Here is a 27,787-nt window from a genome sequence, read left to right as displayed (position 1 = left end):
GAAGTGCTCCATCGGATGGCTCGTATTGACTCCCCGATTATAGATAGTTTTTCAACTGTTTAAGTGCCTTAACAATGTCAAAATTTAGCGATCTTAAGCTCGTTCGATTTTTCTTGTCGAGCCACTCGATTTGAATATAAGCATGTCATATTTGGATATCATTTTATTATCCAAATAATGCTTTGAGCCTTCCAAATGTGGTATGGGCCCCCGATTTGGACCCATTTGGGCTTGGGTTGTACCGATTTTAGTGTCGTTAGGTTCGTCTCTTTGAGATGTACGGTTTGACTATAAGTTTGTTGAAATTGGAATTCACATGATCCCAAATTTAATTTTGAATGTTTCCAACTTGAATATGCCTCGAGATTCGTGTCGATCAAAGTAATTTTCGATGATGTATCAATGTCAATATGGAATCTAATTAGGTGTTTTTATTTTAAATTTCAGGACTAAGGATGGTCCCAAAGAGAATATAGAAAGAGATGCACCGAGTGTTGGTAATAAATTCAGGATCAATCTTTGGGAAGTCATAACAAGAACTTGATATTCTTTCAAGAAATACCGTTATTGTTATTTAAGGGAATTGAAGAAGGGCCAACAGAGGCAGATAATTAGCTATTTCGGATTGAGAAAATATTGGAATGCTTTGCTTGGAAGAAAGCAAAGTTTCAATGGCTATATTTGCATTAGATGAAGAGGCTGAAAGATGATGGAGAGGACAACATCATAATAATTTTGGAGGTATGTCCAATATTCAAATTAAATGGGAAGAATTTTCACAAGCTTTTAAAAACTGATTTATACCTCTTTATGTAAGGAGGTAAATGTAGGTTTGTTCAATGATGCCCTTCCATTATTGAACCATGGACTACCAAAAAGGGTGTTTATTGTAATTAACTTGAAAAGAAAAATACTACCATATTAGGGTCTCTTGCCGATAGCATAATCGACCAAAATCAAAGCCCATAGTTTGCACCATCCTCTATCCCTTTGTTAGAGAAGTAACATTCTTATTATGTTACGATAAATAATTAAGGAAGAATTTGGAAGAGGTATGATCATTAAATTGGAGTAGGATTTTTTGGTTCATGATAGATGGGTGTCTTTTTTTTTTTTTTTTGAATGAGGATACCTACATGCTGGCATGCTGCCATCTCATAGGAGGTGCTTAGTGGCGTAATTAATTCTTCGGTGAGACTACCAACAATCAATCCCATAGGTGCAGGACCCACAGTTATTTTCTTCCCACTTAAGGGTTCACACCATATGAGAGGAGAAACGAACATGAATTGAGGGTTCCCAACCATACTGGCACACCAACTCAGTTAAGCCCGATGGGATATGGGTGCCAATCTAGAATAGAGAAAATAGCCTAATGAGAGGAGAAAAAGCCTCTTCTAACTTCCCTAGTTCTCCTACTACAATTATTTCTAATAAGCCAAAAGCCCTTTCACAAACGCCCTAATTTTAACCAATCAAACGATTACTCCTATGCAATCTTTCCACAACCCGTCGGTACTCTATTTTTTTATTATTATTATTTTTTTCAAAACAGTGGAAGAACAAGCGGCGGAAACGCCGATTACGTGAAGAAGCAGAATCCCACAAGTAGAGAAGTAGAGCCCTGCTTTCGCATTTTCTAATTCCGTAATCCATGAAAGCGAGATCACAAACTCTGATCCAGTGGCCGCCAGCCGTGCCCGCCCTCATTCTGTACTGTAGCCATCGATTGTACAAACCTTATAAATCCCTACTTTCTCATCTACTCTTTCACTCAAATGGCTCTTTCTTTGCCCTTCTCTTCCCCTCCACTGTTACCTCGCCATTTCCACCATTTTCTTCGATTGCGACCGGCGGCGGTCACTGGAGCCCCGCCTTCTTACCCTTCCTCGACGCCGACGGTGCGATCTCCGGAGAAGAAGGTGCAGAAGAATGCAAACAGTGATGTGAATCTGGAGGTGCTTTATGATGACAAGTCCGGGACGGAGAGTGTGAAGGATTATCTGGATGCTTCAAGGGAGATTATCAAATCCGATGGCGGGCCGCCCCGCTGGTTTTCTCCGCTCGAGTGCGGTCAGCCAGTACAGGGTGCTCCTTTACTGTTGTTCTTACCGGGTGGGTGCTTTTGATTTGATGTTGCTTGTGAATTTATAGCTTTTCTTATTCTTTGCTTTTAAAAACTTTGACATATTAGGATTTTTGTTGCGTCAAACAAATTGAAAAGGAAAGCGCTACTTTGCGTGTTCACCTACTAAATGGCTTTACTAGTGCAGGATAGCTCTTACAATCCGTGACAATGGTGGTCACTTTATTTCGTATCACGCCCCAAAAATAGCTCAAGATTAGCAAACAAAGCCTTGCTATTCAGGGTTGCTAGAATATTATAACTAACATTTGTACTGGTCACATGAAACAGGGTTGGTAGTTAGGATATGGCGTTCGTGATGATTGTGAAGTTGAGATTTTTTATTTTGCGTAGGCATTTGGAGGTGTAATCTGCTAATGCGTATTTATTATATGCAGGTATAGATGGGACAGGGTTTGGGCTGATTTTGCATCACAAATCTCTTGGTAGGTAAGTTGAAGTACACAATTATATGCCGTGATGTCAGTTGCATTGTAATGCGCATGCTTTTATGTGGTTCATCATGCAAATTAGCTTCCTTTTATGCATTTAGTAACCCTTTTCTATTATATATATAGATATGATGATTATTAGTGCATGTGTGAGCTATGCCCAATCTATATGATTAAATAAACCTTTTACGAAATGAAAATAATTAATATAATCAAGCATTTATTATAGAACATTTTTTTTTTGCAACTTTAAGTTAATCCAATTACTCATGCTACATAATTAAGCATCTTAAACGCACTCACTAAGAAATTACGTCGACTTAAATTTAACCTCATTAAGCATAACCTCATTGAACTATTTTGAATTCACTTGAAGCTTGTCTTTCGGTTTCAAACCCAAGGTAGCTTATGCCATAACGTTATCTTCTCCAAGATTTTTCTTAAGTTAATCAATTTCTTACAAACTTAACAAACTATTAGATAGTTTCACACAAGATTTGTTATGATTAAATCACTAATAAGCCAATGATAAGTTATATGATAAGAAAGTTAGTCTCATGGAGTTAACTATATATGTATAGACAAATAATGTGGTAAATCAATATTATAATTTTCTTATATTTTAAGCTTTCTATTGAGGTTGTGTCTTTGGCTTGCTATATGCTATAAATCCAATGAACATTTGTTACATATCAACCCATCAATTGGATTTAATGCCCGCCCGCCCCCCCCCCCCCCCCCCAAAAAATCCAAATTGCTAAATGAAAAAAAAAAAAAAAAACAATTGGAAATGTTCTGAACCTAATCTTACTAAAAAAAAAAAAATTCTTCATTTAAAAATCTTAAGAACCATTGTTATTGTCGATCGCTTGAAATTGGTGCATCATTTCTTCCATAACTTTATAAATCTATGAACTGAGTCTTGCATATAATGATTTTGTTTTTTTGTTGTTAAAACAACCGGTTTCATGTGAACAATGCCAACGCTTTAGTTGAAGTTCTTTGCACTTATGAATATCTTTTCATGTAACTTAATAATAAAATTCTCATCAACTATACCTCATTTTTGGTCGGTATTGTGCGCTTGCTAAGTTTTCACATTGATCTTTTTCATTTCATTGCAATGATTTTTCCATGCTTGTACTTTTGCTCATGGCTTTTATTTTTATTGATTTATCCTTGTACCATATGATATGCAGAGTTTTTGAAGTTCGGTGCTTGCACATTCCAGTCATTGATCGTTCCGAGTTTAAAGGTCGATGCTCTTTATTTGGATAAATTATTATCATGTATTATTAGCATGTTCTATCTATTATTTTAATGAATGAATTTGTTCATGGTTGATTATGTTAGTTTAATATTTCAAAACATCATGATACCAATTGGCATAGTAGCTTCGAAAAGAAACTTTTTTGTATACATAATTTAGTTACATTGTTAGGTGATGTAAAACAAAGGAGATGAAGGAAAAGCAAAGAGGAAGAAGGAGACAAGTAGCAGGGATGAAGGAAAAGATGAAAAGGAGAGTTAGATAGATAGGAAAAATGGAATAGACTAAGACTTCGTTTGGGACAAATTTCTTACCACTTTCTAAAGCAGCTTTCCAGTTAAAAATTTTCAATTTAAAGAAAATATACTAAAAACTGGTTTATAAAGTAATAAAAATATTGTCTCAAACGAAGCTTAAATCCATCTATAAGCAATGAGTGCTTATTTATGGGAATTTAGAAGCAAAGAATCCGTCCTAAAAAAATCAACGCATTATAACATCATTTAGGGTTTTAAGTAGTAGTCCACATCAAAGAAAATTAGACCAAGCTAAACCATCGGTAGATGATCTACAGGATATGACGTACCTTGGTAATATTAAGTTGTAGAATTTTTCACTTTGATAGCATAGTTCCCTTCCATGTGCTTAGGGCAAACACAAAAGAATTTTCTCTTCCCTGTTTAATAAATTTTTTGAATTTGTTAGACTCTTATATTATATGCCTCTGCTCAGCTGTCATTGGGAATATCTTCCTACTTATGACACCAAGTAGGAGGTTGAGATGCATTACCTCCATTGGCCTGAGGAGGTGGCACTCCAAGCCTGTTATCTCTGCCTGTGTGATCTATGCAATCCTACCATCCATCGATTTAATTTCTTGAGGGAGGCATACTCTTGAGTAGTTGGATGTTGAGAAGAATGCCCCATAGGTCTGATCTTCCTCATGCCTGCCAGTTGTCCTTTTCTCTCCACTGTCCATGAATCTAAATGATAAGACTAGACAATGTAAGCGCTATGATTCTGATACGGCGGGAGAAGGGGAGTAGAGAGGCTAGTCCAATTCCAGATAGGGCCGAATCAGCTCTTGTGCTGGGCAGAACTCTCAACAGGACCAAGGTTATTTCGGACCCCAACCCCCCCCCCACCCCCCCAAGCTATAAATCATTATGAAAGAAGGAGGAATTAAGAGGAAGTTATTTAGGGAAGTTTTAGAATTGAAGGAAAAAATTCTAATTCTAAATTGAAATAGGAGAGGGAAATTAAAAGGCAAGAAGAGAATTAATTGCTATTTTAATTCCAATTTGAATTCAAAATAAGAGAGGGAATTAATTAAGGTAGTAAAGCTATTTGTGAGGGAAATAGAAAGAGCTTATTTAAGTCTAGTTATTTTGTTATGAGAGATATATGTATTTTGCTTGTTTGCTATAGTTTTCTTCTAGAGGGTTTCCTAGAGGTGTCTATGTTGATTGGGAGAACCGATTTACCTCTTGAATAGTAGTTCACTTGTATCTATCATTATTGTTGAAGTATTAACAAAAAAATCAGCCCTTAGCTTTGTGTTCCTGCACTTCTTCTAGTTTGTTGTGCTCTTTTCACTTCTAAATCAGATCACTTTTTTTGGGACCTATGGAAGCAAATAAGGTGGAGACGTTTGGAAAGTAAGATGGAGCAAATCAAATCTGACGTGGAGAAGAGGCTTTCGGAAGGAAGGCTTTCTAACCTGGAAGATATGATGAGAAAGTTGATCGAGATGCAATCGAAGGCTTCGCCGGCTATTCCTAGGGTTGAACCAAAGGGAAAGGAAATTATTGAGAAGAAGCTGAGGAAGCTCTTTGAGATTCTATCAAAAACTCTACCGGTGGTTCCGATGGCTAACCCTAACCAATATTTGATTGAGATTCCCTTGGCCAAATCGAAGGGAAGGGAGATCGGACAGGAGTTCGATGATGAGAGTTTCTTTCATCAAGGCCACCTCCTGGGATTTTGATAAGGTGCGGATTAGGGTTTCTAGATGTGGGGATAGCAATGAGAGAATTTTTTGGTGGAGGTGGTATGGTGGCCGACCACTATGGGAGGCATTTCAGGCAATGAGGTGTCTGCCATCGAAGGAGGGTGTCAAGAGTCACCTCCTAGGGCTTCAATAAGGGGAGGAATAGGGTTTTTGGAGGGGGGGAGGGTGCAGTTGGAAAGGAGTTTCCTGGTGAAGGTGGTGGGGTGACTAACCACTATGAGAGGTCTTTTGGGCAAGGGGATTGGATGATCGGAGGAGGGGGACGGGCCGAACCATGGGGATTGGGTCATGTGAGGCGGAGGAAAGAATGGTGGGATTCCCATTCTCAATACACGGGGGAAACATGTAGGGATCACAACAACTGTTACTTTGGAGGAGGAAGATGCTATTGTGGTGGTGGCGAACCTAGGGTGAGGAATTTTAGGATGCCAATATTTGAGGGAGAGGATGCCTATGGGTGGGTGTATTGGGTGGAGATGTATTTCATGGTGGATGGGTTGAATGAGGAGGAGAAGCTTACGGTTGCAAGGTTATGCCTGGAGGGAAAATCCCTAGCTTGGTTCTAGTGGACGTTAGCATGGCCACGAACTGAGTAGCTGAAGAAAGCCATGACCAACGTCCCATCCTTCCACCTTGAGGACAAGTTGCGTCTTTGGGGGGGGGGAGTATTGATACAGCGAGAGAAGGGGAGCAGAGAGGTTGGTTCAACCCAGCCAATCAGCTAAGGCCAAATCAGCTCTTGGGCTTGGCGGAACTCTCATTAGAACCAAGGGGGATTTTGGCCCCCTCTTGTGGACCCCAACAAAGCTATAGATCATTATGAAATGAGGAGGAATTAAGGGGAAGTTATTTTGGGAAGTTTTAATTAGAATTGAAGGAAAGAATTCAAATTTTGAATTGAAATAGGAGAGGGAAATTAATTAAGACAATAAGGGAATTAATTGTTGTTTTAATTCCAATTTGAATTCAAAATAAGAGCATGAATTAATTAAGTCAGTAAAGCTGTTTGGGAGAGAAATAGAAAGAGCTTATTAAGTCTAGTTATTTTGTTATGAGGGATATATGTGTTTTGTTTGTTTGTTGTAGTTTTCTTGAGGGCTTCCTAGCGACTTTAGGTTGATTGGGAGAGTCAATCTATCTGAATAGTAGATCACTTGTATCTTTCATTATTGTTGAAGTATTAACAAAAAAATCAGCCATTATATTTATGTTCATGCACTTCTTTTTGTTTATTGTGCTGTTTTCACTTCCAAATCATATCAGATTCATTGCAAAAATCACATCCACATATCTACTTGAGATATTTGATAAATAGCTGAGTATTGACAATAATTAAGTGGCAGGAATATTGCTTGATGGCAAATGAAATTGAAGGAAATCAAAACTTATGTGAAGGAAAATGCTTTCATAATTAGTAAATATTATAACCACACTGATTACAACCTAGCACTACACAGTAATTTATTATGGACCATGTACGCTCTACGCCACGCCCGTCTCTCTCTCCTCCCTTATACCTAGACATGCTGCTTTGAACTTTATGAAAAATCAACTTCGGGTTTTAGAAATTCTGCCCTCATGCCGTCTTTAGATGTTCTTGGTGATTAGGGCTTAGTGCTGAGCTGGCTCACCATCATGAGTGGCAGTTGCTCTGACTTTTGAGCATTCTATGCACACCAGCACATGAAGAAAATTTATATTGTCTATCTTGATATTAGTCTTCATAACTTGAGTGGATCTGATTTTGAACTTAGAATTGGTTGTATGAAATTTCTAGACTTAGGAATTGCACAAATTTTCTTAATGTTATGAGTTTTTTATTATGCAGAACTTGTGGCATTGGTTGAGTATTCTGTGAAGCATGAGCACAGGCTATCTCCTAATAGGCCAGTTTATCTTGTTGGAGATTCATTTGGATGTTGCTTAGCTCTTGCAGTTGCTGCTCGTAACCCCATTATTGATCTTGTGCTAATCCTAGTTAACCCAGGTCAGTGCAAACTTAGAAAAGCTAGTTTTTGCTGTGATGAGTTGTTTATTAGTAGTTACATTAGTTTGGTGTTTACTTCACCTTACAACTTAATGCTTCCTTCAGCTTCTTCATTTGGGAGATCACAGTTGCTGCCCTTGCTTCCAGTTTTAGAGGCTTTACCTAGTGATCTTCATGTTGCTATTCCTTACCTACTCAGTTTCGTCATGGGTATGTCTTTATTCTCATTATTAATGTCATGCATGTCTTTCTTCTGCTGGAGGACTATCATCATCATTGTTAACCTTATCCTAACTATTTTGGATTGGACATGAGTAAATATTTTTTAATGTTTGACTTGTTCATTAGACATGTTCACCTAAAAGTGTAAGTTGTAAGATTGTGCCAAAGAATGATATTAATATTCTAAAATTCGCTCTCACATGGCTATTTGTCTTGTTGATGTTGATATTCTAGCATGCTTTATTGTTGAAATTATAAATACTTACTGCGTCATGGGATAAAGGCTTGATGTTGTAAAAGAACTTAACAGTCTACTATTCAATTAAATTACACATGGGCACTCATCACAATTTGAACTCCATGGAATCATTGAACCAAAAAACTTATGCTTCTAGATTTTAGACAAAGCATAATGTTCTATTCTAATAAAACTAGTTGGCATGAAGCTTTTGATATATTTGTTTTCTTCTTATGATTTGCTATCCCATTTTGATAAAATGTCTATTTGTTTTGGGACTGCATTTACATTATTCCTGATATTGAGAACTAGTTAAAACCTCATGTAATGCGTAAAAAAGAATGAATGGAGCTTGCGGATTAAATAAATGAATCATAAATAGTTGTGATAGGGTTATCAATGATGTCAGTGAGTTTGTTTGGCATGATTAAGTTGGGACTAAGGAGAATGAAGCTAAAACCTAATGCTGCAGCCTTTTGATGGAGCATAATTAGAGTTTGTTGGCATGAAGCTTTTGATATTATTTTTATCTTCTTATGGTTGTTAGTACCCATTTTGATGAATTAGGCACGTTGGGTTTCCATCTCTGTATTTCTGCTTGCTTTGGGTCTGCATGGACATGATTGGTAATATGGCCAACTAATGAATACCTTATGTAATGCTCAAAAAGAAGGAATGAAAAAAGAGATATATAAAGTAAACCCCAAATAGGGGATAAGGCTATTGGTGATAATAGTGAGCTGATTTTTGCATGATTAAGTTAGGATTAAATCAATATCACTTTGGCTTGAACAAGGTTCAATTGTCATATACTTTGCTTTTTTATGGCACTATTCATTGTCATTAATATCCGTGCATGTTTATTTCCTGTTGTATGGTTGCCCTACTACTTTGGGTTGGTTTATGAATTTTTTTTTTTTATTTTGGAGTTGTTTCCTTAGAAGTGTACTTAAAAGTACAAAATGTTAGGTTGTTAGCATGATTCCTATAATGTGAACTAGATTCTAAATGCCCTTTGATTGACCATGTCTGATTCATATGCATTATTATTTTTGAAATTACCTTAACTTACATATTTTTTATTCGAAATTACCTGAACTTCTGACACATTTTCCAATATTCTTTATTGTTGAACCCAATGGAGCCATTTTACCTAAAAACCTTAACAAGGATGTTTTGTATTATAATAGGCTATTTGCTGGCATCAATGTTTTAAATACGACTTCAAACGGAGCTTTCGACAAGCTACTTGTGGCTCAACTCAATTATAGCTTGTTTGTGATCATTTGATTTAGCAATCAAACAAGCTTGAATAATTATGTGTTCGACTCATAAACGAATAGCATTATTTAAAGGTCTTGAACAAGCTCGATAAGAAGTTCCATAAGAAGCTTGATTTATATTTGATATAGAGATCGTGAACAAGCTTGTTTATAAATAATATTTGGAAATAAATAGATTTCTTAAGATTAGCTTAATTTTTTATTTGATATATTTTCACATAATTTTTAGTTTTATTATAATAAGTGATTATTATTTTATAAAAAAATTAACTTTATTTTTTATGTTACACTATTTCATCAGGTAGAATTTGTTCATGAAAAAGAGTTATTTATTCATGTTTGCTGTATTGTTTATTTAAAGTATTCATGTACAAGCTTGTTTATAAGAAAAATAATTTTTCTGAGCTCGTTTGTTCGTTAACAGGCTTGTTTCGTAGCTTGGAAACATTTGCTAGATATGTTCGTGAATAGACTCGTTTGGTAACTCAGAAGCACTCGCTAGAATGCTAGATATATTTGTGAATATGCCCTACAATAATTGTTTGTTAGTAGGCTTGATAAAGCTCGTTTGATAAGCTAATGAACATTTATAAAGTAATGCTCATTAATAGCTAGATACGGATCGTTTGTTTAAAACTCGATGAGGATGAAGCGAACTTAACACAAATTAAACATGAGGTAAGGGGAAAAAATATTCATAATTAAAAACCCACATAAATTTTAATTAAAAAACCTAATTTAAGGAAAAATACTCATAATTCCAACGAGGGTCTAAAGCCGTGAGCACAACAACCACATAAGTTATAAGGGCAGAAACATAAGAACTCTTGAACAACTAAATTTATAAAATTGCTTTATTTTATTAATTCAGAATTTATATACAAGTTTATAATTTTCATCCTTTTACAAGCTTGCACTAGCCAACAAAAAAAAGGGTAGATTGTCGCCTATCTGCTAAATCTGTGTCTAAAGAGGAAGTCGACAACTTCGCTCTACTCTTTCCAAAGATCAAACATTCTGCACTTTTGGGACCTGCACAAAGCAACAGAAGCATCAACAGAAAAAAAGACAAAGGATTATGTAAATGTATGTAAAGCTACACAAACTAACAAAGGAAAAGTGTATATAAACTGAAGACTCCTGCAGCAATTAGCTGGTTGGCATATGGCTCATATGGGAACCTTGCACCAGGTATGAAGCATCAGCTATACAAATGTAAAGTAAAAAAAACTAAGGAAGAAGAGGGCGTACCAGCCCAATCCACTGCCAATCTCTTTCTTCCATAGTCGTTCACAACCTTCAGCCGAACTCCATCAACTCGAAGCCCAAGCCCGCGATCGATCTCTCCGCCTCTTCCTCCTTTTGATCCAACTCCTTTCAGTCAAACCCCAGCCTCCACTTCCTCTACTTCTTTCGAAGTCATCCGCCTCTACTTCTACTGTGCTGATCCAGAGGGCCTTTACCCGTTTAACCGGCCTCTTGTGTCGACCAATCCTCCCAATCCTTTACCCAATTGCACTTCAACATCCACAAGACCTGCCTCTACACACGAAATCCCATACCCAAAGCTAGCCTGCTCCGTTTGATTCCTCCTATTCCTACAACATGCCGGTGCCCGACATGCCTCTACCTATTTGAAATCCTCCAAGTCGAACCACTCAAAGTCGAAGGCTCGATCTGACTCTTAAGCTGTCGTGTTCGACCCTTCCACACCACCCAACCCTTATAGCAACCAGAGCCGGTTGATTCGACGTTGAAATCTCTCTGATTTCCTGCTCCCGCCACACCAAGCAACCCCTCGCCAATCTCATTCTTCCTCTACCTCACATCAAACCCGACTCAAAGCAACCACTAACAGCTCTTTCCTCCTCCATTTAACCCAACCATCACAACAACAACTCCTAGCTCACTGAAATCCAACCCAAAGACTATTAACTCCTCTAAACAATTCATTCTCCTCCTCCTTTTGTCATTACTACTACCAGTTATTACCAATAACTACCATTTTTAATTACTATTATTAATATTAATATTAATATTAATACTAATATTATTATTCAATAAAACAAAAAAGAGAGAAAAATTGAGTAAAAAAAAAGAAAGAGGAAAAGGCCAAAAAAGGATGTGAGGAATTAAAAAAAAAAGTGAAATATTTGTGCTTTTGTGCATACTTGTTATCGCCGTCACATCGTCACCGCTGTTGACTCTTACATGAAGGTATAAATGCTTCAAACCCAAAAAGCCTCCAAAAGCCCGCTTTCGATGCTCGTGGCGCGCCGGTGGACCACCTATGTAGTGTCTCAGTGCCTGTGGGAAAAAAGCTGCATGTTCAAACAGGTACCTCTGAAAACCCATGAACTCCTTTCTTTGACGTGGTGGGATTGAAGACCACAACCACTGTATTGTCTGACACTAACCATGCACGTCTTTCTCTAATGTGATGGGTAGGCTAAGACTCCCAGATTTTTTTCTAAACAGGAGACGTCGAGAGGCTGCCAAAATTCAGAATGAAACGACGCGCAAAACCTAAGCAAATATAAGGGGACTTGAACTTAAACAGACAGTTGGAAATGGAACCTAAAATGATGAAGAACAGGGAACAATAAGGTTTTTAATAAAATACATACAAAATCAGGGAATAAAATTATGGGATAGAACTAACTGTAGAGGAATTACAATAAAAAAGTCATAATGTTGAAATTTACAAAAGTAGGGACAACTCATCCATGCATATTGTTTTGCACAAGTAGTGGTGGGATGGCAAGACTTCTGAATTAGTGAGGTACTGAGGTGGCATTGACAAATTTCTTGGATGTTATAGTCTAGATTGGTGAGGGGACAACTATTGTGTGGCATAAAACTACCAGTTTCTAATAAAATGCATATTGGGGGAATAAAACCATAGGATAGAACTAACTACTAAACAATTACAATAAAAATTTATAATGTTGAAATTAACAAAAGTAGTGACAACTGATTCATGTGTTTCGTTTGGCACAAGTAGTGGTGGGATGGCATGGCTTTTGAATCAGTGAGGTGGCAATGACAAACTTCTTGGATGCTATATTCTGGATTGGTGAGGGGGTAGCTATTGCGTGGCAAGAGACTATTGATGCGGTGCATAATGGCAATGGGACATGAGGGGGTGATAGTCCCTTGTCCATTTCCACACTTTTTGTCAAATAAATGAATGGATGTCATTGATTCTAAGTTTGCTTAATAATTTTTGAAAGATTATTTCTGATAATCTTTTGGTGAGTATTTTGATAATATAGTTACATGTAGTTGCGAATGGGGAATAAATTAAACTAATGCCAAGCTTCTATTCTATAAGATTTATATCAACTAAAATATGCTTTGTACTGTCATATTGCATGGAATTATATGCAATATTGATTGCTGACCTGTTATCACCATAAAGCCTCATAGGATCTTTTTATTAAACCTTAAAGTCTTGCAAGATAATTTTCAACCATAGCAATTCTTAGATTCCCATTATCATAGATTTAAATATGTTGACCTTGATAACTATTACAAAGCTAATGCGAGTGAATATGGAAAAATGGCGAGTGATGGTGCAATGTTGTGCAAATGTTGTCTGAAATGCATCGCTTAAGAATGAAAATTGTTGGACCATAAATTTGGCATGATGGAGAGTCTCGAGGTCATTCAAGTGAATTGGACTGCACTTGGCGATAACTTTATAGTCTCGATTGTCTGATTTGCTCAACAACATTAGTAGTCGGCCCCATGACGTCAAACATCCTACTACTCATTTGGTCAATAATTCTTTCACTGGGTTATACTTCTTACATTTCAATTTAATGGTCGTTTCCCATTTTGTGGGGTCTTTATTCATAAACAAGCTTGCAATAGGGGAGTGTGAATAATCATGTGGAGAAGTCGCTATAGACACTACATCATCTCAACATTTTCTTACGTTGTTCAAGCCTATTATACTCCTCAATTGTCCCCTAATAATCGTGGTCATCTATCATGACCAAAATTTCCTCCTCAGTAAGTTCGTCGTCTGGCATTCCCTCCGATCTTCTCCATTTTAATAATTGTTTACAAAGAAGACATGAAAGTTTTATATTAGAGAAGAGGGAATATATCAAAATGCATCAGGATAAAATCAAATACTAATAGACATAAATGTGTCTTTATGTTAAAGTTCAACTCGTACATTTTGTTAACCAATTTTGTATTAAAAGAAATATATAAAGTTGAATTCTCAATTTAATGTTAAAAAAAGCTCTTGGAAATCCTCAATGTCAACTATTTGCAGCAAGTATTGTCCATTTCGAACACATCATATTTATTAGGAGGCATTTGTTGACCTCGAGCATAAATGGCGAGCAATGGTCACAATGTTGTGCAAATGCTATTCAAAACTCAATAACCAAGAACAAAAGTTACCCAAACAATTCCCGTAAAACTGACTGTGTTAGGGCTTTATGGATATTAGAAACAGTTAAGAGAGATGCACATATTGCTTCGATCATCACACGAGATAAAAATTAGGAAATTCACTTCCGCGCGAGGCGACTGCACAAATTTTGATGTGCATGAGCATAGAGAAACTTGCAAGAAATCAATATGTATATTATTATTATTATTATTATTATTATGATTATTATTATTTAAGAAAAAAATAAAAAATCAATCAAAAATAAAAAAATCTTCTCAACCATCCCTTTGCAATCTCTTGCTATCCCTGAATCCACGTGCTCATACCCTCTACGATGCTTCCTAAAAAAAAAACTTAATTTGCTCGCTCGCTCGTGATCTATCTCTCTCTCACTCTCGCTCTCATGCATGGTCTCTCTTTCTTGTCCCCTTCTCACGCTCTCCCACCCTTCCGCCTCTACCAAATTTTCAAGATCGCTAGTGACAAAGAAGCAAGGAAGCAATACATGGAGCTCACTGAAGAAGGCATTTATAAGACCTACAGTGTTTTGAGGTGAGGAGACCCTGTCGAAGCTCTTTGTTATAAGGCCTCAATAGAGCCAATAGCACGTGGAGGAGAAGGGGAGCTTGTGAGACATGCAAGCTTACGTTAAATCATACACGAATATTACCGCCGCTATCTCAACCACTGGCATGCTCCTAGAGCATTTTTCTCCCTCTTTTTCTCTCTAGTTCACTCTCTCTACTTCTATCACTCCCTCTCTCATTTCTTTCTCTTTCTCTCTCAAACTCTCTCTTCTGTTATGCCCTCTCTTTCCCACTTTATCTCTCTCTCTATCTTCTTTTCTCTCTTTCTCATTCCCCCTTCTCTCTCTAAAAAGAGATAAAATGTGTATATTCAACTCATTGCACATTCGCCATTGTCGTCATTACATCATTTCACGTGCAATGTATAATACAAAGCAACCTCACACCTCGGCTTAAGTACATGCAAGCATCTTTCTTGACATGGTGTAGAAATCTTATGTTGCCTATGTATTTTCTCATTTAGGTGACCTATACATCCATTTCTTGGTGCAGTGGGGAAGAAGATATTGCTGCCGCTCAAAATAAGTACCTATACACATATTTCATGATACAATGGAGAAATTCTATTTGCAAAATTTTCGTACAAGTATGAAGACCAATATGTGCCTTTCTTGCTATGGTAGGAGTAGAAGATATGACCATGGTAGGCAGGCACATACCCTCTTTAGATGCGCCCTATGCGGGGGAGACGTCGAGAGGATGCCAAAATCTTCAATGAGCTAGACTTGCACAAAATTTAGAAAGAATAAAACAAAAGTACATTCCCGACTATATATGTGGCAGAAATGATAAACTTGTAAGATATCAATTAGTTTCTTAATTGTTTTATGAATTTGTTACTGAATAATTGAATAACTAGTGAACAATTGCCTATCCTTAAGTAATTAGTTATGGTATCTATTTGAGCACTGCTATGATTGTTTTGTTAGCTGAACTAATAAAATTATGGATTACCTGCTAACAAGGAAATACAATTATTTGCCTATTGCACTTCATTTTCTGCTTTGTTTTTGTCCATCGTAGTTAGCAACGAGCATTGAGGTTAGTGAGTGATTGAATCTTGAACTTACTGAAAGTCATCAGTAATTCAGTATATAGATATGGGGGTATCTGCAATTGGACCAGTAGGTAATTGCATTTTTTTTCTCTTAATTTTCTAGATATTTCATATTTCTATGCTAAAGTAGTCCTTTCGTAAGACATAATAATGGAATACTGTTTTATAAAAAGCATATGCGACTCCTGAGTTAATAACATTTTAATTCTTTTTTTCCTCTATTCCATTCAAAAAGCATGGAGCCTTGTACCTTGTTGTTGTATTCAGTGAAGAGATTACAGATGGTAATATCATTTTTGTCCTTGAGGGTGTTGTTGAACCAACTGTCATTTATGGCATGAAGTAGTTCTACATATGGAAAAAGGAAAACATTATGAAGTGAATATTGTGGATGTCACTTGATGCCTCCATTCTCTGCTTGCTTGATTATTCTGCTCTCTTGGCAGGTGATCCTGTGAAGATGGCTATGGCTACTGTTAATGATGATCTTCCTCCTCAGCAAACTTTTGATGAATTATCGAAAAGCCTTACAGCTTTGTTGCCTAGGCTTTCGGTATGTTGTCCTTGCCTTTCCTTTGAAGTTTTGTTTGGATGAAGGAAATAGTGGGAGATGAAATGAAATACTTACAATTTATTGGTTGATTAGGATTCAATAGGAAGTAATTTGAGCTTTTCGAAACTTTTTTTTCCCTTCCCCTTGAATTCCCAGAATTCAAATAGAGCTTAATGTATTTTTATTGAATACCAATTTATCAAATTTGGCCATATCTTATGGTTAAAAGAGAAGCATAATACTAAGTTAAGTGTGGCAGAGATGAGGATGCTCAGGTGGATGAGTGGCTTTACCCTTAAAGATAGGATACGAAATGAGCATATACGTGAAAAGGTTGGAGTAGCTCCAGTAGAAGATAAGATTAGAGAGAGTCGCCTTAGATGGTTTGGTCACATAAAAAGGCGGCTTTCCGATGACCCGGTTAGGAGAGTAGAGGTATTAGATTTGACTTGTGTTAAGAAAGGTAGGGGTAGACCTAAAAAGACTTGGTTAGAAAATATTAGGAATGACCTTTCTTTATTAGATTTAAACAAGAATTTGACTTTTAATAGGACACAATGGAGAAAAAGGATTCATGTAGCTGACCCCACGTAGTGGGATAAAGGCTTGATGTTGTTGTTGTTGTGGCCATATCTTATGGAAAAAATTGACCAAGAAGAATCATGCAACTGGCCTCATTGGAAGATGCGGTCTGTTTGATGTGTTCTTCAAGTTGATTCCAGTTTATAAACCATCATAAACCAACTTCTTTATGTCAATTATAGGTTTAAATTTTATTTGTCCTTAATTGACGGTCCAATCTTTTTTATGTAAGTATCAAAGAGCATGGCCCAAGTGAAGCTTAAAGTTTTAACTTTGGTTAACTAAAGGATGCAAATTTTTTCAACTAATAAGCAATGCATTATTTTTCTCAACAACAGATTGAAGAATGATAGTGTATGATATGATATGCCATTCATGCATGACCACTTTATAAGAACTTCTTCGTAATTGTGTTTGAAAATGAATGGACATGGATTGAAGTGAATGAGTTCTGTTTTGGCTTAATTGGGATTAAATTTACTTCCATTTTTTTCTGGAAATCTAAAGCTGGTGATTTAAGGATCAGACAAGAACTAACCTGACTCGTGCTGCGAAAAATTTTCCCAGTTTGAAGTTTGATCTCAGTTAAAGGTTCAGGTTTGGTTTGAAATTTCTAAAATTGATCGTTGTTTGATTGGTCTTGTTGGTGAGAGCTGATCAGAATCTTTAGCAATTTTTGATAATGCATAGTTAATTTTTGTTCCAAAGATAATTGATTGAGGTCGACTGTATAGTATTTTTCCTTTCTATGTACCCTGCTGCTGGATTTAGATATTTTTTATAGGATAAATTGACAATGCTTCCTGCATACAAATGCATGAAAAAATAATAATTTCATTTTCTTTGTGCAAGCACTTTCTTCCACCTTGAACTCAAAGGAATTTATAAAAATTTCATGAATGCTTGTGGTCAATATTAATACCTAGAAGATCATGGAAGCATGGCAATTATCAATGACTTAATAACACTTGGTTGATTTCATTATTGATTAGGAAAGCTCATGTTTTTTGCTAGTATTTTCAAAGTGTTAAAGAGCAATGGCGCAAGAGTTCATTTTTACTTTGATGTACAAAGTGCAAAGAGAAGCGACACTTTTATAAATTATAACATGCATGATTTGTTTATCATATATGTGCATATAACACGTTATTTAATCAATTAAATTTAAGCAATATCGGGTATTGAATAAATATACTTATATTTTAGGTATAATAATGTTGTGCTATTTCAAAAGTCAAAAATGAAATATCAAAGATATAAATAATAATGTTATTAAAGAATTCTTAAAAATTAAGAACAATGAGATTGAGCGACTAGTTAGGGACCAACATGTGATGATAGTCTGAACTAACAAAGTTATGAATATGAGGCATCCAAAAGCATTCTTAAGAAAAATTTTGAAAGTGAGAAGTTCCTAGCACTCATAACAAGAACCAATAAAAAGCATATAACAAAACTTGGAGGCAAGAGAGTGACTAGAAGAACCAGTAAGAAAAGAGTAGCTCCAGTAGGAGGGTGGAGAATTCAAATCAGTCATCTTTTCTAATTCCCTTAATAAATCTTTTCTAATTCCCTCCCAAATCTGAATTCAAATTAGCCCTCATTCCCTAAATTAACATTTCATAATTCCCTCTCAAATCTGAATTCAAATCAACCATCTTTCCTTAAATAAACATTTTCTAATTCCCTCCATTTTAGTTTTTTATGGTAAGTAATTAAAGTTGAATTAATCCCCTTTGCTCTTCTTGCCTGCCGCCCACCCTAGTGGGGTCCACAACCTCAACCAGTCCATCAATACTCTCCTCCCAACGAGTCACCTTGTCCTCAAGGTGGAACGAAGAAACAACTTATGTAGCACTTGACTAGTAGCACTAGACTGGAAAATGGACTGACACTGGGTCGAATGATCCCTGCCTCCAATAAGGGTGTCAATATTTGACTCGACCTGAAACCCTACCCGAACCAGACCCGAAAAATTTCGGGTTCGGATTAACCCATTTGCCAAACAGGTCGAGTTTGGGTTTCATTTTTTGACCCGCTTATAAAATCGGGTTCGGTTCAGGTTGACCCGGAAACTTGAAATCAACCCAGGTTGACCCGAAAATCAGCCTGCACCGCAGTGCGATCCCTTGCTACAAACTAAGCACCTCGCTCTGGCATCATCGTACCGCAGCGCAATCCTCCGTTCCGGTCAAACAGTAGCAAGTCAATATCGAGTTTGACGTGAACCCCACCCGCAACCCGATTTTGACACCCCAAGCCTCCAGTATCTCCCAGATCAATCTCTCGATCTCATCCTTATACATATGTGTGCTTACAACTTAGTCTAGCCACATCCGTCAGGCTTACCCAAGTTGGCTTACCTCCTCCGTAGGCTTTTGGCCTATTCATGTGGGTTGACATGAACTTCAGTTTTCATTGGTTAAAACTTATTATGTGTTAGGTTTACCCTCTTTTGGCCCATCCTCTTAGTCCGCCCATGGAACTTGGCTAGCTGATTATTCAAGCTCAAGCCAAAATAAGTAGAATTGTTTTACAGGAGGGAAAAAAAATCTTTTTTATAGTACCTTCCTTTTCCTGCGAGGCCACATGTTCAAAATATTTTTTCATCTCGTTATTTTTATCAAATCTAGCCTTTTCCTGCATAATATTGAAGTGTATACATATCTGATTGAATGAATCTCACAGGAGATTAATTGATGCCCATGTTTTAGGATTTGGCAGATATTATACCAAAGGATACACTCATCTGGAAGATCAAACTTCTTAAATCAGCAAGCTCATATGTCACTTCTCGTCTGCATGCAATAAAAGCAGAAGTTCTAGTACTTGCCAGGTTTCTCTTTTGACTTGTCATGTTGTAAATTTTGTTTGAAATTGTTCTGGCTGATGAAAATTTAAGCGACCATGGAGATTGATGGTTATCCGAACTCGAACTGGGCAAGTGCAAGAAACAGCCTACTGTTCTGATAAAACATTTGTCTCTAGCAAATTTACATGTGAACCTAGTCTTTTTTTATCCATCTATACTTTAGCTGGTAACTAAAGAACTAGATAAAAAAAAACTCATGTTAATTTCTTACTTTTTTCCTAGTTGTTTGTAACTTTGAAATGGTTTATATTTTGGATTTTTGTTAGAAACTGCTTGCATGTCTTGTATTTAATGGCAATTTTCAAGGGTTAAATAGTCAGTATCCAGTGAAAAAGTACACCATGCACTTTTAGTACAACATTTTATCGTGTAGAATTACCAAGTTTAAAAGACTGGCACATCTCCAGATATCAGCATATTAATTTTCGAGAGGTTGTGCTGATATATGTGACACACGGTGATGGATCTACTACCCTATTCCTTGACGTAATTTACAAATATTTGATCTTATGTAATGCTACAGGATATAGCACATAAAGTATTCCAATTGATGCTATAATCTAGTTGCAATACTTGGACTTCAGAAATAGGCACAATTTTTACGATAGATATCGTTAATCATGTCCTTGGATATGTAGGAATCTGTTTAGGCTTTGTTTTGATGGACAGCCCAAAAAATTTTCTTATAATATTTGTGTATTCATAATCTATGAAATATGTTCTAACGTTTCATTTTTATGATTCAGTGGAAAGGATAACTTGCTACCGAGCAAGGATGAAGCAGATAGATTGTCGTCTTCACTTAAAAACTGTCGTGTGCGCTATTTTAAGGACAGCGGTCACACATTGCTCTTTGTAAGTTGCATTTCCTGGTATGATTTTTCTGTAAATAATTCAAAATTGTACTCCATATATTGCAAGAGATTTTTTTGTTGTTCTGTTTCACTGAATACGTTTTCTTCTTTTCTTTTTGCTCAAAGGATACTAGAGCTGCATGTTATCCCTAGTGAGAGCCTTGAAAACTTTCCCTCATTTCCAGAATTAGAAGTGAAGCCCAAGCTGGCTGCTTATTTCTACTAATTTAGGTTTCGTTTGGGACAACTTCTTTACTGCTTTCTAAAACAACTTTCTAGCACAAAAATTTCTTGAATTAGAAAATTTTTGACTGAAAAGGAGTTTGATAAAGTAACAAAAAAGCTGTCCCAAATAAAACCTTAGTCAATTGGGGAGCTTGAGGTTTGTTCTGGGACAACAAACACTTATGCACTGATAACCATTCATTCAGTTTGTTTTAGCATTAAACTAGTAATAGTTTTGTTTAAAGTGAAAAAAAAATTGAGGACGAATGCTGTCTTAATATATAAGACTGTATGGTTGTTTATTATGGTTGTCACTTTTGAAGTTTCTTGTTTGCAAACTTAAATGTGATAGAATAAATATTACTGTCCAGATTTCGGGGTATGTGTTTGATATTGTTACTGAATTCTTATTGTTTAATCCAGGAAGATGGAATTAATCTTTTGACTATCATTAAAGGTGTCAATATGTACCGGCATTCTAAATGTATTGACTTTGTTGAAGATTATCTTCCTCCTACAATAGGTGAATTTAGGAAATCATTTGAGCAAGGCAATAGGTACCTATTCAACTTAACTAGGAATTTTGGTTGAAAAAGATTATTAACATTACTTGTTTCAGTTCTTCTCACGTTGGGGTGATTAATTTCAGATTATTCCACCATGCAATCAGTCCAGTAATGCTGTCCACCCTTAGAACTGGAAGAATAGTGAAGGGTCTTAATGGCATCCCAAATGAAGGTCCTGTTTTGTTAGTGGGTTATCATATGTTGATGGGACTCGAACTTTCTTCAATATATGAAGCATTTCTGAGGGAGAAAAGAATCATCATCCGTGGTATGGCACACCCATTTTTGTTTTCAAGCAGAAAAGAAAATTCACAGCAAGAATTTTCTCGCTTCGATGAAATGAATGTCTTTGGTGCATTGCCTGTTTCGCCAATGAACTTATATAGGCTACTTGCGAAGAAATCATTCGTGCTTCTTTATCCAGGAGGTGCACGTGAAGCACTGCATCGGAAGGTGTGTTAAAATGTCCACTGCTTTTACTTCTTTGACCCTTCTGAAAATTTATTTTCCTGTAACTTGGATATTCATAATGCGCTGCTTTGATTTATTTCATTCAAATCACTTTGTAATACTAATGGACATTGGAACTGGATGGAAACTAAAGTACTCGTTCGATTAGAATATGTATTTTGGCACTTAAACTAAACATGATATTTCAAACAGGAATGGAGCCAGATAATAGAGCAGCAGAGTACAGAAGTATATATCCTCTGATTTGACTCTTTAGATGTAGGAATACCTAATAAACTTATAGAAATAACTTTCAAGCTGCGAATTGGTGGCATTTAGCCTCGTCCTGAACTATTCTATACCTGCTTTATTTAACTTTTTTGCTTGACCACCATCAGTTGTGTTAACAAAGAAGCTGAACTGATAACCTGATGGTTTTATTGTCTCCATGGAACCTCTACTACCTTATTCTATTCAAAACTCTTTTTGTTTTGAAGTTATTATATCCCTGTCAATCTTCATCTCCCCAAACTATATTTGAATTTTAGTTTGAATTCAAAATTGTTCAAATTCCAATTCAGAATCATTCAATACCTTATTCTATTCAAAACTTTTTTTGTTTTGAAGTTATTATATCCCTGTAAATCTTCATCTCCCCAAGCTATATTTGAATTTTAGTTTGAATTTAAAATTGTTCAAATTCCAATTCACAATCATTCAATCGGTTCTTCCAGTAAATTTTCCATATAATCCAATTCAAATATCACCTATGAATCTATCTTTTTTTAATGTCAATCATCCTAAACCAAAATATTCCACAAATTCCTCTCTCCAATTCATTGAAGCTAGTTTTTAGCCATCCGTAGATGGTCATTGTTAACATGATCAGTAACCAACCCTTTTTTTTCACCTTTCCTTGAAACACATTTGTCAATTGATAGTACTCTGAATCAATATACCCCTTCCCCCCCTTCCCTATATTTTTCATGCAAACTAGCTCTTAATTTCTAAGTAGAGCCGTAATACATGGAAAAAAGGGAACTAGAAAGAAGAAAGAGAATTGAGATATTGTTTTCCTTCAAGATTGTTGATATCCCCCTTGTGATTTCTTTGACTCAGGGTATTATATACTTTTGTATGAGAAATTTGGTAACATGACTAAGCAAGAAACAATCAATCATTGCAAGAAATTGTGTTAAAGCCGAGTTTCAAGTCATAGAACATGGAATATGTGAGAAATTGTAGCTCAAATGATTGCTATGAAAGTTAAGGATCCCAATTGATGAACCTATGAATGCACTATGCGACAACCTTATAGTTTGAAGCATTACTAGAAATCTTGTCCATCACAATGGAACCAAGCATGTGGAAATTGAACAGATAAAGTTGAAGATAAGAACATTATTTTTAGCTACACACCAGCTCTTCTCCAAATAGCAGATATCCTCACAATGTTCTTCCTCGAACCAATTTTGAAGATTTGACATCTAAGTTAGGAATATTAAATATATACTTTCAAGCTTGAGTTGGAGAGTGAAAATTTTTATTTTCTATTTTATGCTACATAGTTTATAGCTGAGAATTATGTGTTTTATTTTTCCAAACTAGGAGATGCAGATAGTACCTGAAATTTTTTTTAATTTACTCTCCTTTTTTAGAGGGATTTGTTTTAGATTATAGCCTCTGAAATCTCACTAGTAATTGGCATGTTTTGTCATCTCTTTTCTATTTAAGTAGTGTGTATTTCTCATGAAATTTTATAAAGAAACTAGCATTCTCTCATTTTTATTCCTCATATTTTCGTATAAATTTTTAAAATCCTTTTAATAAAGTGAGAGTAGTGAGTGCCTTTACTCATCTAGAAATTGATATGAGTTATCCATATATTTGCTTTTCATAATAGAATTAGAAAAGGAATTAGATTCCACTTGCATGGATATTCAAATCCATTTAAAAAGAATAGAAATGTTCATAATTCAAAGTCCTTAACTCCAAGCACTTAATTTTTTTTTGTATGTAAATGTTTTCTCAATTAATCAAGTTGAATCTTTTTCCCTTGTCATTGACTTTCCAGAAGAAATTTTTTTCGTTCTATTCATTTTTTTTATGATTCATTTAGACACCCAAAAGAAGAAACAAAGAGCTATATAAGATATGATTGAATAATTTATAACCATCCGACCTCTTTCAAAGAGTTTGCCTATCTAAGAAGCAAGTTCTTTATAAATTTTATTGATGATCGGGTACCAAAATTCTTTCTATAAGCTTTAGAGCAAAGTGGGAGATCAAAATATTTAAAAGGAAGAGATTCTAGGGGCTAGCCCATTGCTTTAGTAATAGAATGCCTTTCATTATTGCAAGTGCTAAGATAAATCAAAGAATATTTAAAAAAATATTATTTTGAGAACCGAAACATCTTAAAAGAGAAGCAAAATGTTTTTTATGGCTATGATTTGAGGATTAGAAGCACTACAAAATAAAAAGGTATAGTTGCAAATCGAATATTGTTAATAACATGTCACTTTTGTTGCATTTTCAACCCTCAGTCCAACCATCTTTGACCTCAACTTTGAGCATCTTATGAAGTACATCCCCAATAATAATAATACAAGGAAGAGATCTTACCTAAATCCTTCATAACATTTGAACTAACTGTTGAGATCTAAATTAACTATGACTTGAGAATTAACATTAATTAATGATTTGTTATAATGATTTTTTATCTAAGAAATGAACTTAGGGGGGAAGAATCTTTTATTAAGAATTAAGAGCATTAAGAATAAGAATCCCAACAGTCAAATGCTTTTTCAGAGTCAACCTTGAATATGAATGCATATTTCTTTTGCTTAAGAGTGCAGTGTATAAGTTCAAGGGATTCAACAATACAATCTATAGTATCTCTGCCATCAGTGAAAGCTCCTTAGGAGTGATGAAGCGGAATGAAAATTTTGAATCAATTGGCCAAAACTTCTATGAATATTTTGAACTCCCAATTGAGTAGGCTAATAGGTCTAAAATTCTCGTGATTATCACAAACATCTTTGTTAGGAATAAGACATATGTTAGTAAAGTTTAAGCTAACAAGAGATGCCTCATCCAAGCAAATATATCCAGAAACATTTTTTTCATTTTATCCATATGAATAGTATCTCACATTTTTTGAAAGAATTTGTATAAAATCATTTGGACTTGGAGATTTGGAAGCACAAAAAGAGGAAGTAGCTATATTTATCTCATCTAATGAAAATGGAGAGTAATTCTAGGAGAGATAGATAGTTAGAAATTTTAAACTAATGTACATAAGTACATTCATTAAGTGCCTGACTGAAGCATTTTCTTTTATTTTTCTTAAGACGGTCATCAAACACATGAATTATTATTATTTTTAATTAAAACTATATCCAATTTTCTTGAATAAGGTTCCTTTTTTTTTTCACTTATTAACAAGTCCATAACATAATAACTTTTTATATCTCTTATTAAAAACCATTTAACTTTGGATATTTGGTGTCGCTAGATTTCTTTCTTTTTTAATTTATCCTATGACCACTTCCTATCATTTTCACTATCGTCATGATCTTGGATAGAATGAAGAATTCATCTTATTCTTTCTTGATTATATGATGTTTCATTCTACAAAATTTAAGCCACTTTCTAGTGAGTTTGAGCTTCACAACTAATCCCTTAAGAACTTCTTAAATGAAGTAATCCCTCCACCCGTTAGAAATCATCTTTAAAATTTCTCCATGTTGAATACGGTGGTTCTCAAATCTTAGTAGAGGGCATTTGTGACTAAAAGTTTTATTAGATTAGATAATTGGGCAAATGATCCAAGAACAATTTTTTTATGGCTTTTTGCTCTCCAATGGGAAACAGAGCATCACATAGGGTGACAGAAGTCGTCTATTTAATAATATTGCTTTATATTATATGCAACATTGATTTGATGGAATGGATTTTATTTAAGTGCCTTATTGTTTCACATACGAGAAAACACTGCTATTAAATAACGCAGAAATACTTTTTTTTTATCTTTTGATGGTTTACAGGGGGAAGAATATAAATTATTTTGGCCGGATCAGCCTGAGTTTGTGAGAATGGCTGCTCGGTTTGAGGCCACAATTGTACCATTTGGGGTTGTTGGAGAAGATGATATAGCAGAGGTAAGAATTTGATTTTCGTTGCAATTTGCAACTTCATCACTGTATAGAAAACATGAAAGCATCCAAATTTGTCACTGTATCAGTATATTTCAATTATTTCTTAAAAACAAACCTTAAATTACTTTGACTATTTAAAAAGAACATTCCTTCAAATTTTGTGTTTCAAATGAAATTTTGATTTTTTTTTTTTTTTTTTTTTTTTGGTCGCGTCTAAAGATTTGGCCTCTTATAAAATATTGAGGTTTGTGTAACCTTCTTGTGGCATATAATTTTCCATTATTTTTCTATCTTGGGTTCTCCAACTTTAGTTGCTCCAGCAAGACTTCGCCTCTATATTTACGTCCATTGAATGTGAGATCTTTGCTGCATTTACTCTTTTTTTCTTCAATAAAGTTGGTAGACATCAAATTGGATGCTTATTTTACCCTTGCTATTAGTGTGGAATTAATTGTGATGTTTTTTAATAACCTTTATCAATTAGATTCATTAAAATGTGATAGTTATAAAAAAAAGTTGTTCAACGGTCAAAAACAAGTTTAATTTTTTAAAAGAAAAAAAAAATCTTTAATACTCATAATAGCTTTCAAAAGTTTAATTTTCCTGCAACCCTTTTACTAAAATGTTTGCAGAGATGAGGATGCTCAGGTGGATGAGTGGCTTTACACTTAGAGATAGGATACGAAATGAGCATATACGTGAAAAGATTGGAGATGCTCAAGTGGATTAGAGAGAGTTGCCTTAGATGGTTTGGTCACATAAAACGACAGCCTTCTGATGACCCGGTTGGGAAAATAGAGGTATTAGATTTGACTTATGTTAAGAAAGGTAGAGGTAGATCTAAAAAGACTTGGTTAGAAAATATTAGAAATGATCTTTTTTTTTTAGATTTAAACGAGAATTTCACTTTTAACTGGACACAATGAAGAAAAAGGATTCATGTAGTCAACCCCACATAGTGGGACAAAGGCTTGATGTTGTTACCTTTCACTAAAATGGTTCGACTTAGATTGACCAGATTTTATATCCTGCTCTATGCCTATACTCCTTACAGCATTTTGTTTCCATCATCTATCCTGTTTTATTTTATTATATTTTTTGATCATATTTAAAGCTCCCTACTGCAGCTAGTACTCGACTATGATGATCAAACAAGAATCCCCTTCATGAGAAAACGAATAGAAGAAATCAATCAAGATTCTTCTTTGAGATTAAGGTACATTGCTTCTTCATAGTAAATATTCATTTAATTCTCTATGATTCCATAATGAAGCTAAGATTTTTTATTGCAGGACTGATAAGAGTGGTGAAGTTTCTAACCAGGAACTTTACTTTCCTTGGCTTCTGCCGAAGGTACCAGGTCGCTTCTATTTTCTGTTTGGCAAACCAATAGAAACAAGAGAAATGAAGAGTATTCTGAAAGACAGAGAGAACGCAAATAAGCTTTATTTGCAGATAAAATCTGAGATTGAGAGCATTATTGCCTATCTGAAGAGGAAGAGAGAAGAAGACCCGTATAGGAGTATCTTCCAAAGAGCAATATATCAAGCTTCTTGGGGTGTAGATTCTGCTCCCACATTTGAACCTTGAATTAATATTAAATTCATCAAAATTTGTATCTGAATCATCAATCAATAGTAATTTTGTACATCCTTTGATGTTAAATCAATTTTAATTTATTGCAGGAATCATTCAGGTTCCTCTTTTTCGTTGGTTATTGTCACTAATCTTTTATGTTTTTTTTTTTTTTTTTGGATTTTTACATACATAACACCTAAAATCATTGTTATTACATATCTAACACCTAAACTATCATATTTATTTATATACCACCTAAAACTCTCATTTTTCATCTATTCTAACACTCCATAGTCATATTTTA

The 27,787-nt window shown here is 35.2% G+C and overlaps 1 protein-coding gene across 1 annotated transcript; it reads left to right on the top strand.

Annotated features, from left to right (window-relative positions):
• Positions 1 to 1,549: 1,549 nt before the first annotated feature.
• Positions 1,550 to 27,617, top strand: LOC110113417 (acyltransferase-like protein At1g54570, chloroplastic). Its single transcript, XM_020846003.2, has 13 exons — positions 1,550 to 2,115; positions 2,524 to 2,575; positions 3,777 to 3,832; positions 7,687 to 7,845; positions 7,951 to 8,055; positions 16,090 to 16,196; positions 19,493 to 19,614; positions 20,397 to 20,505; positions 21,153 to 21,286; positions 21,379 to 21,748; positions 25,795 to 25,908; positions 27,033 to 27,121; positions 27,198 to 27,617. Exons 1-13 carry the CDS (start codon positions 1,779 to 1,781, stop codon positions 27,493 to 27,495), a joined length of 2,052 nt encoding a protein of 683 aa, XP_020701662.1. The 5' UTR covers positions 1,550 to 1,778; the 3' UTR covers positions 27,496 to 27,617.
• The last annotated feature ends 170 nt before the right edge of the window (positions 27,618 to 27,787 follow it).

This window comes from Dendrobium catenatum, unplaced genomic scaffold (assembly GCF_001605985.2).
Source record: "Dendrobium catenatum unplaced genomic scaffold, ASM160598v2 fragScaff_scaffold_156, whole genome shotgun sequence".
NCBI classification, from domain to species: domain Eukaryota; kingdom Viridiplantae; phylum Streptophyta; class Magnoliopsida; order Asparagales; family Orchidaceae; genus Dendrobium; species Dendrobium catenatum.
Note: the sequence above shows the minus strand (reverse complement) of the source record. Positions and strands in the feature narration are given on the sequence as shown.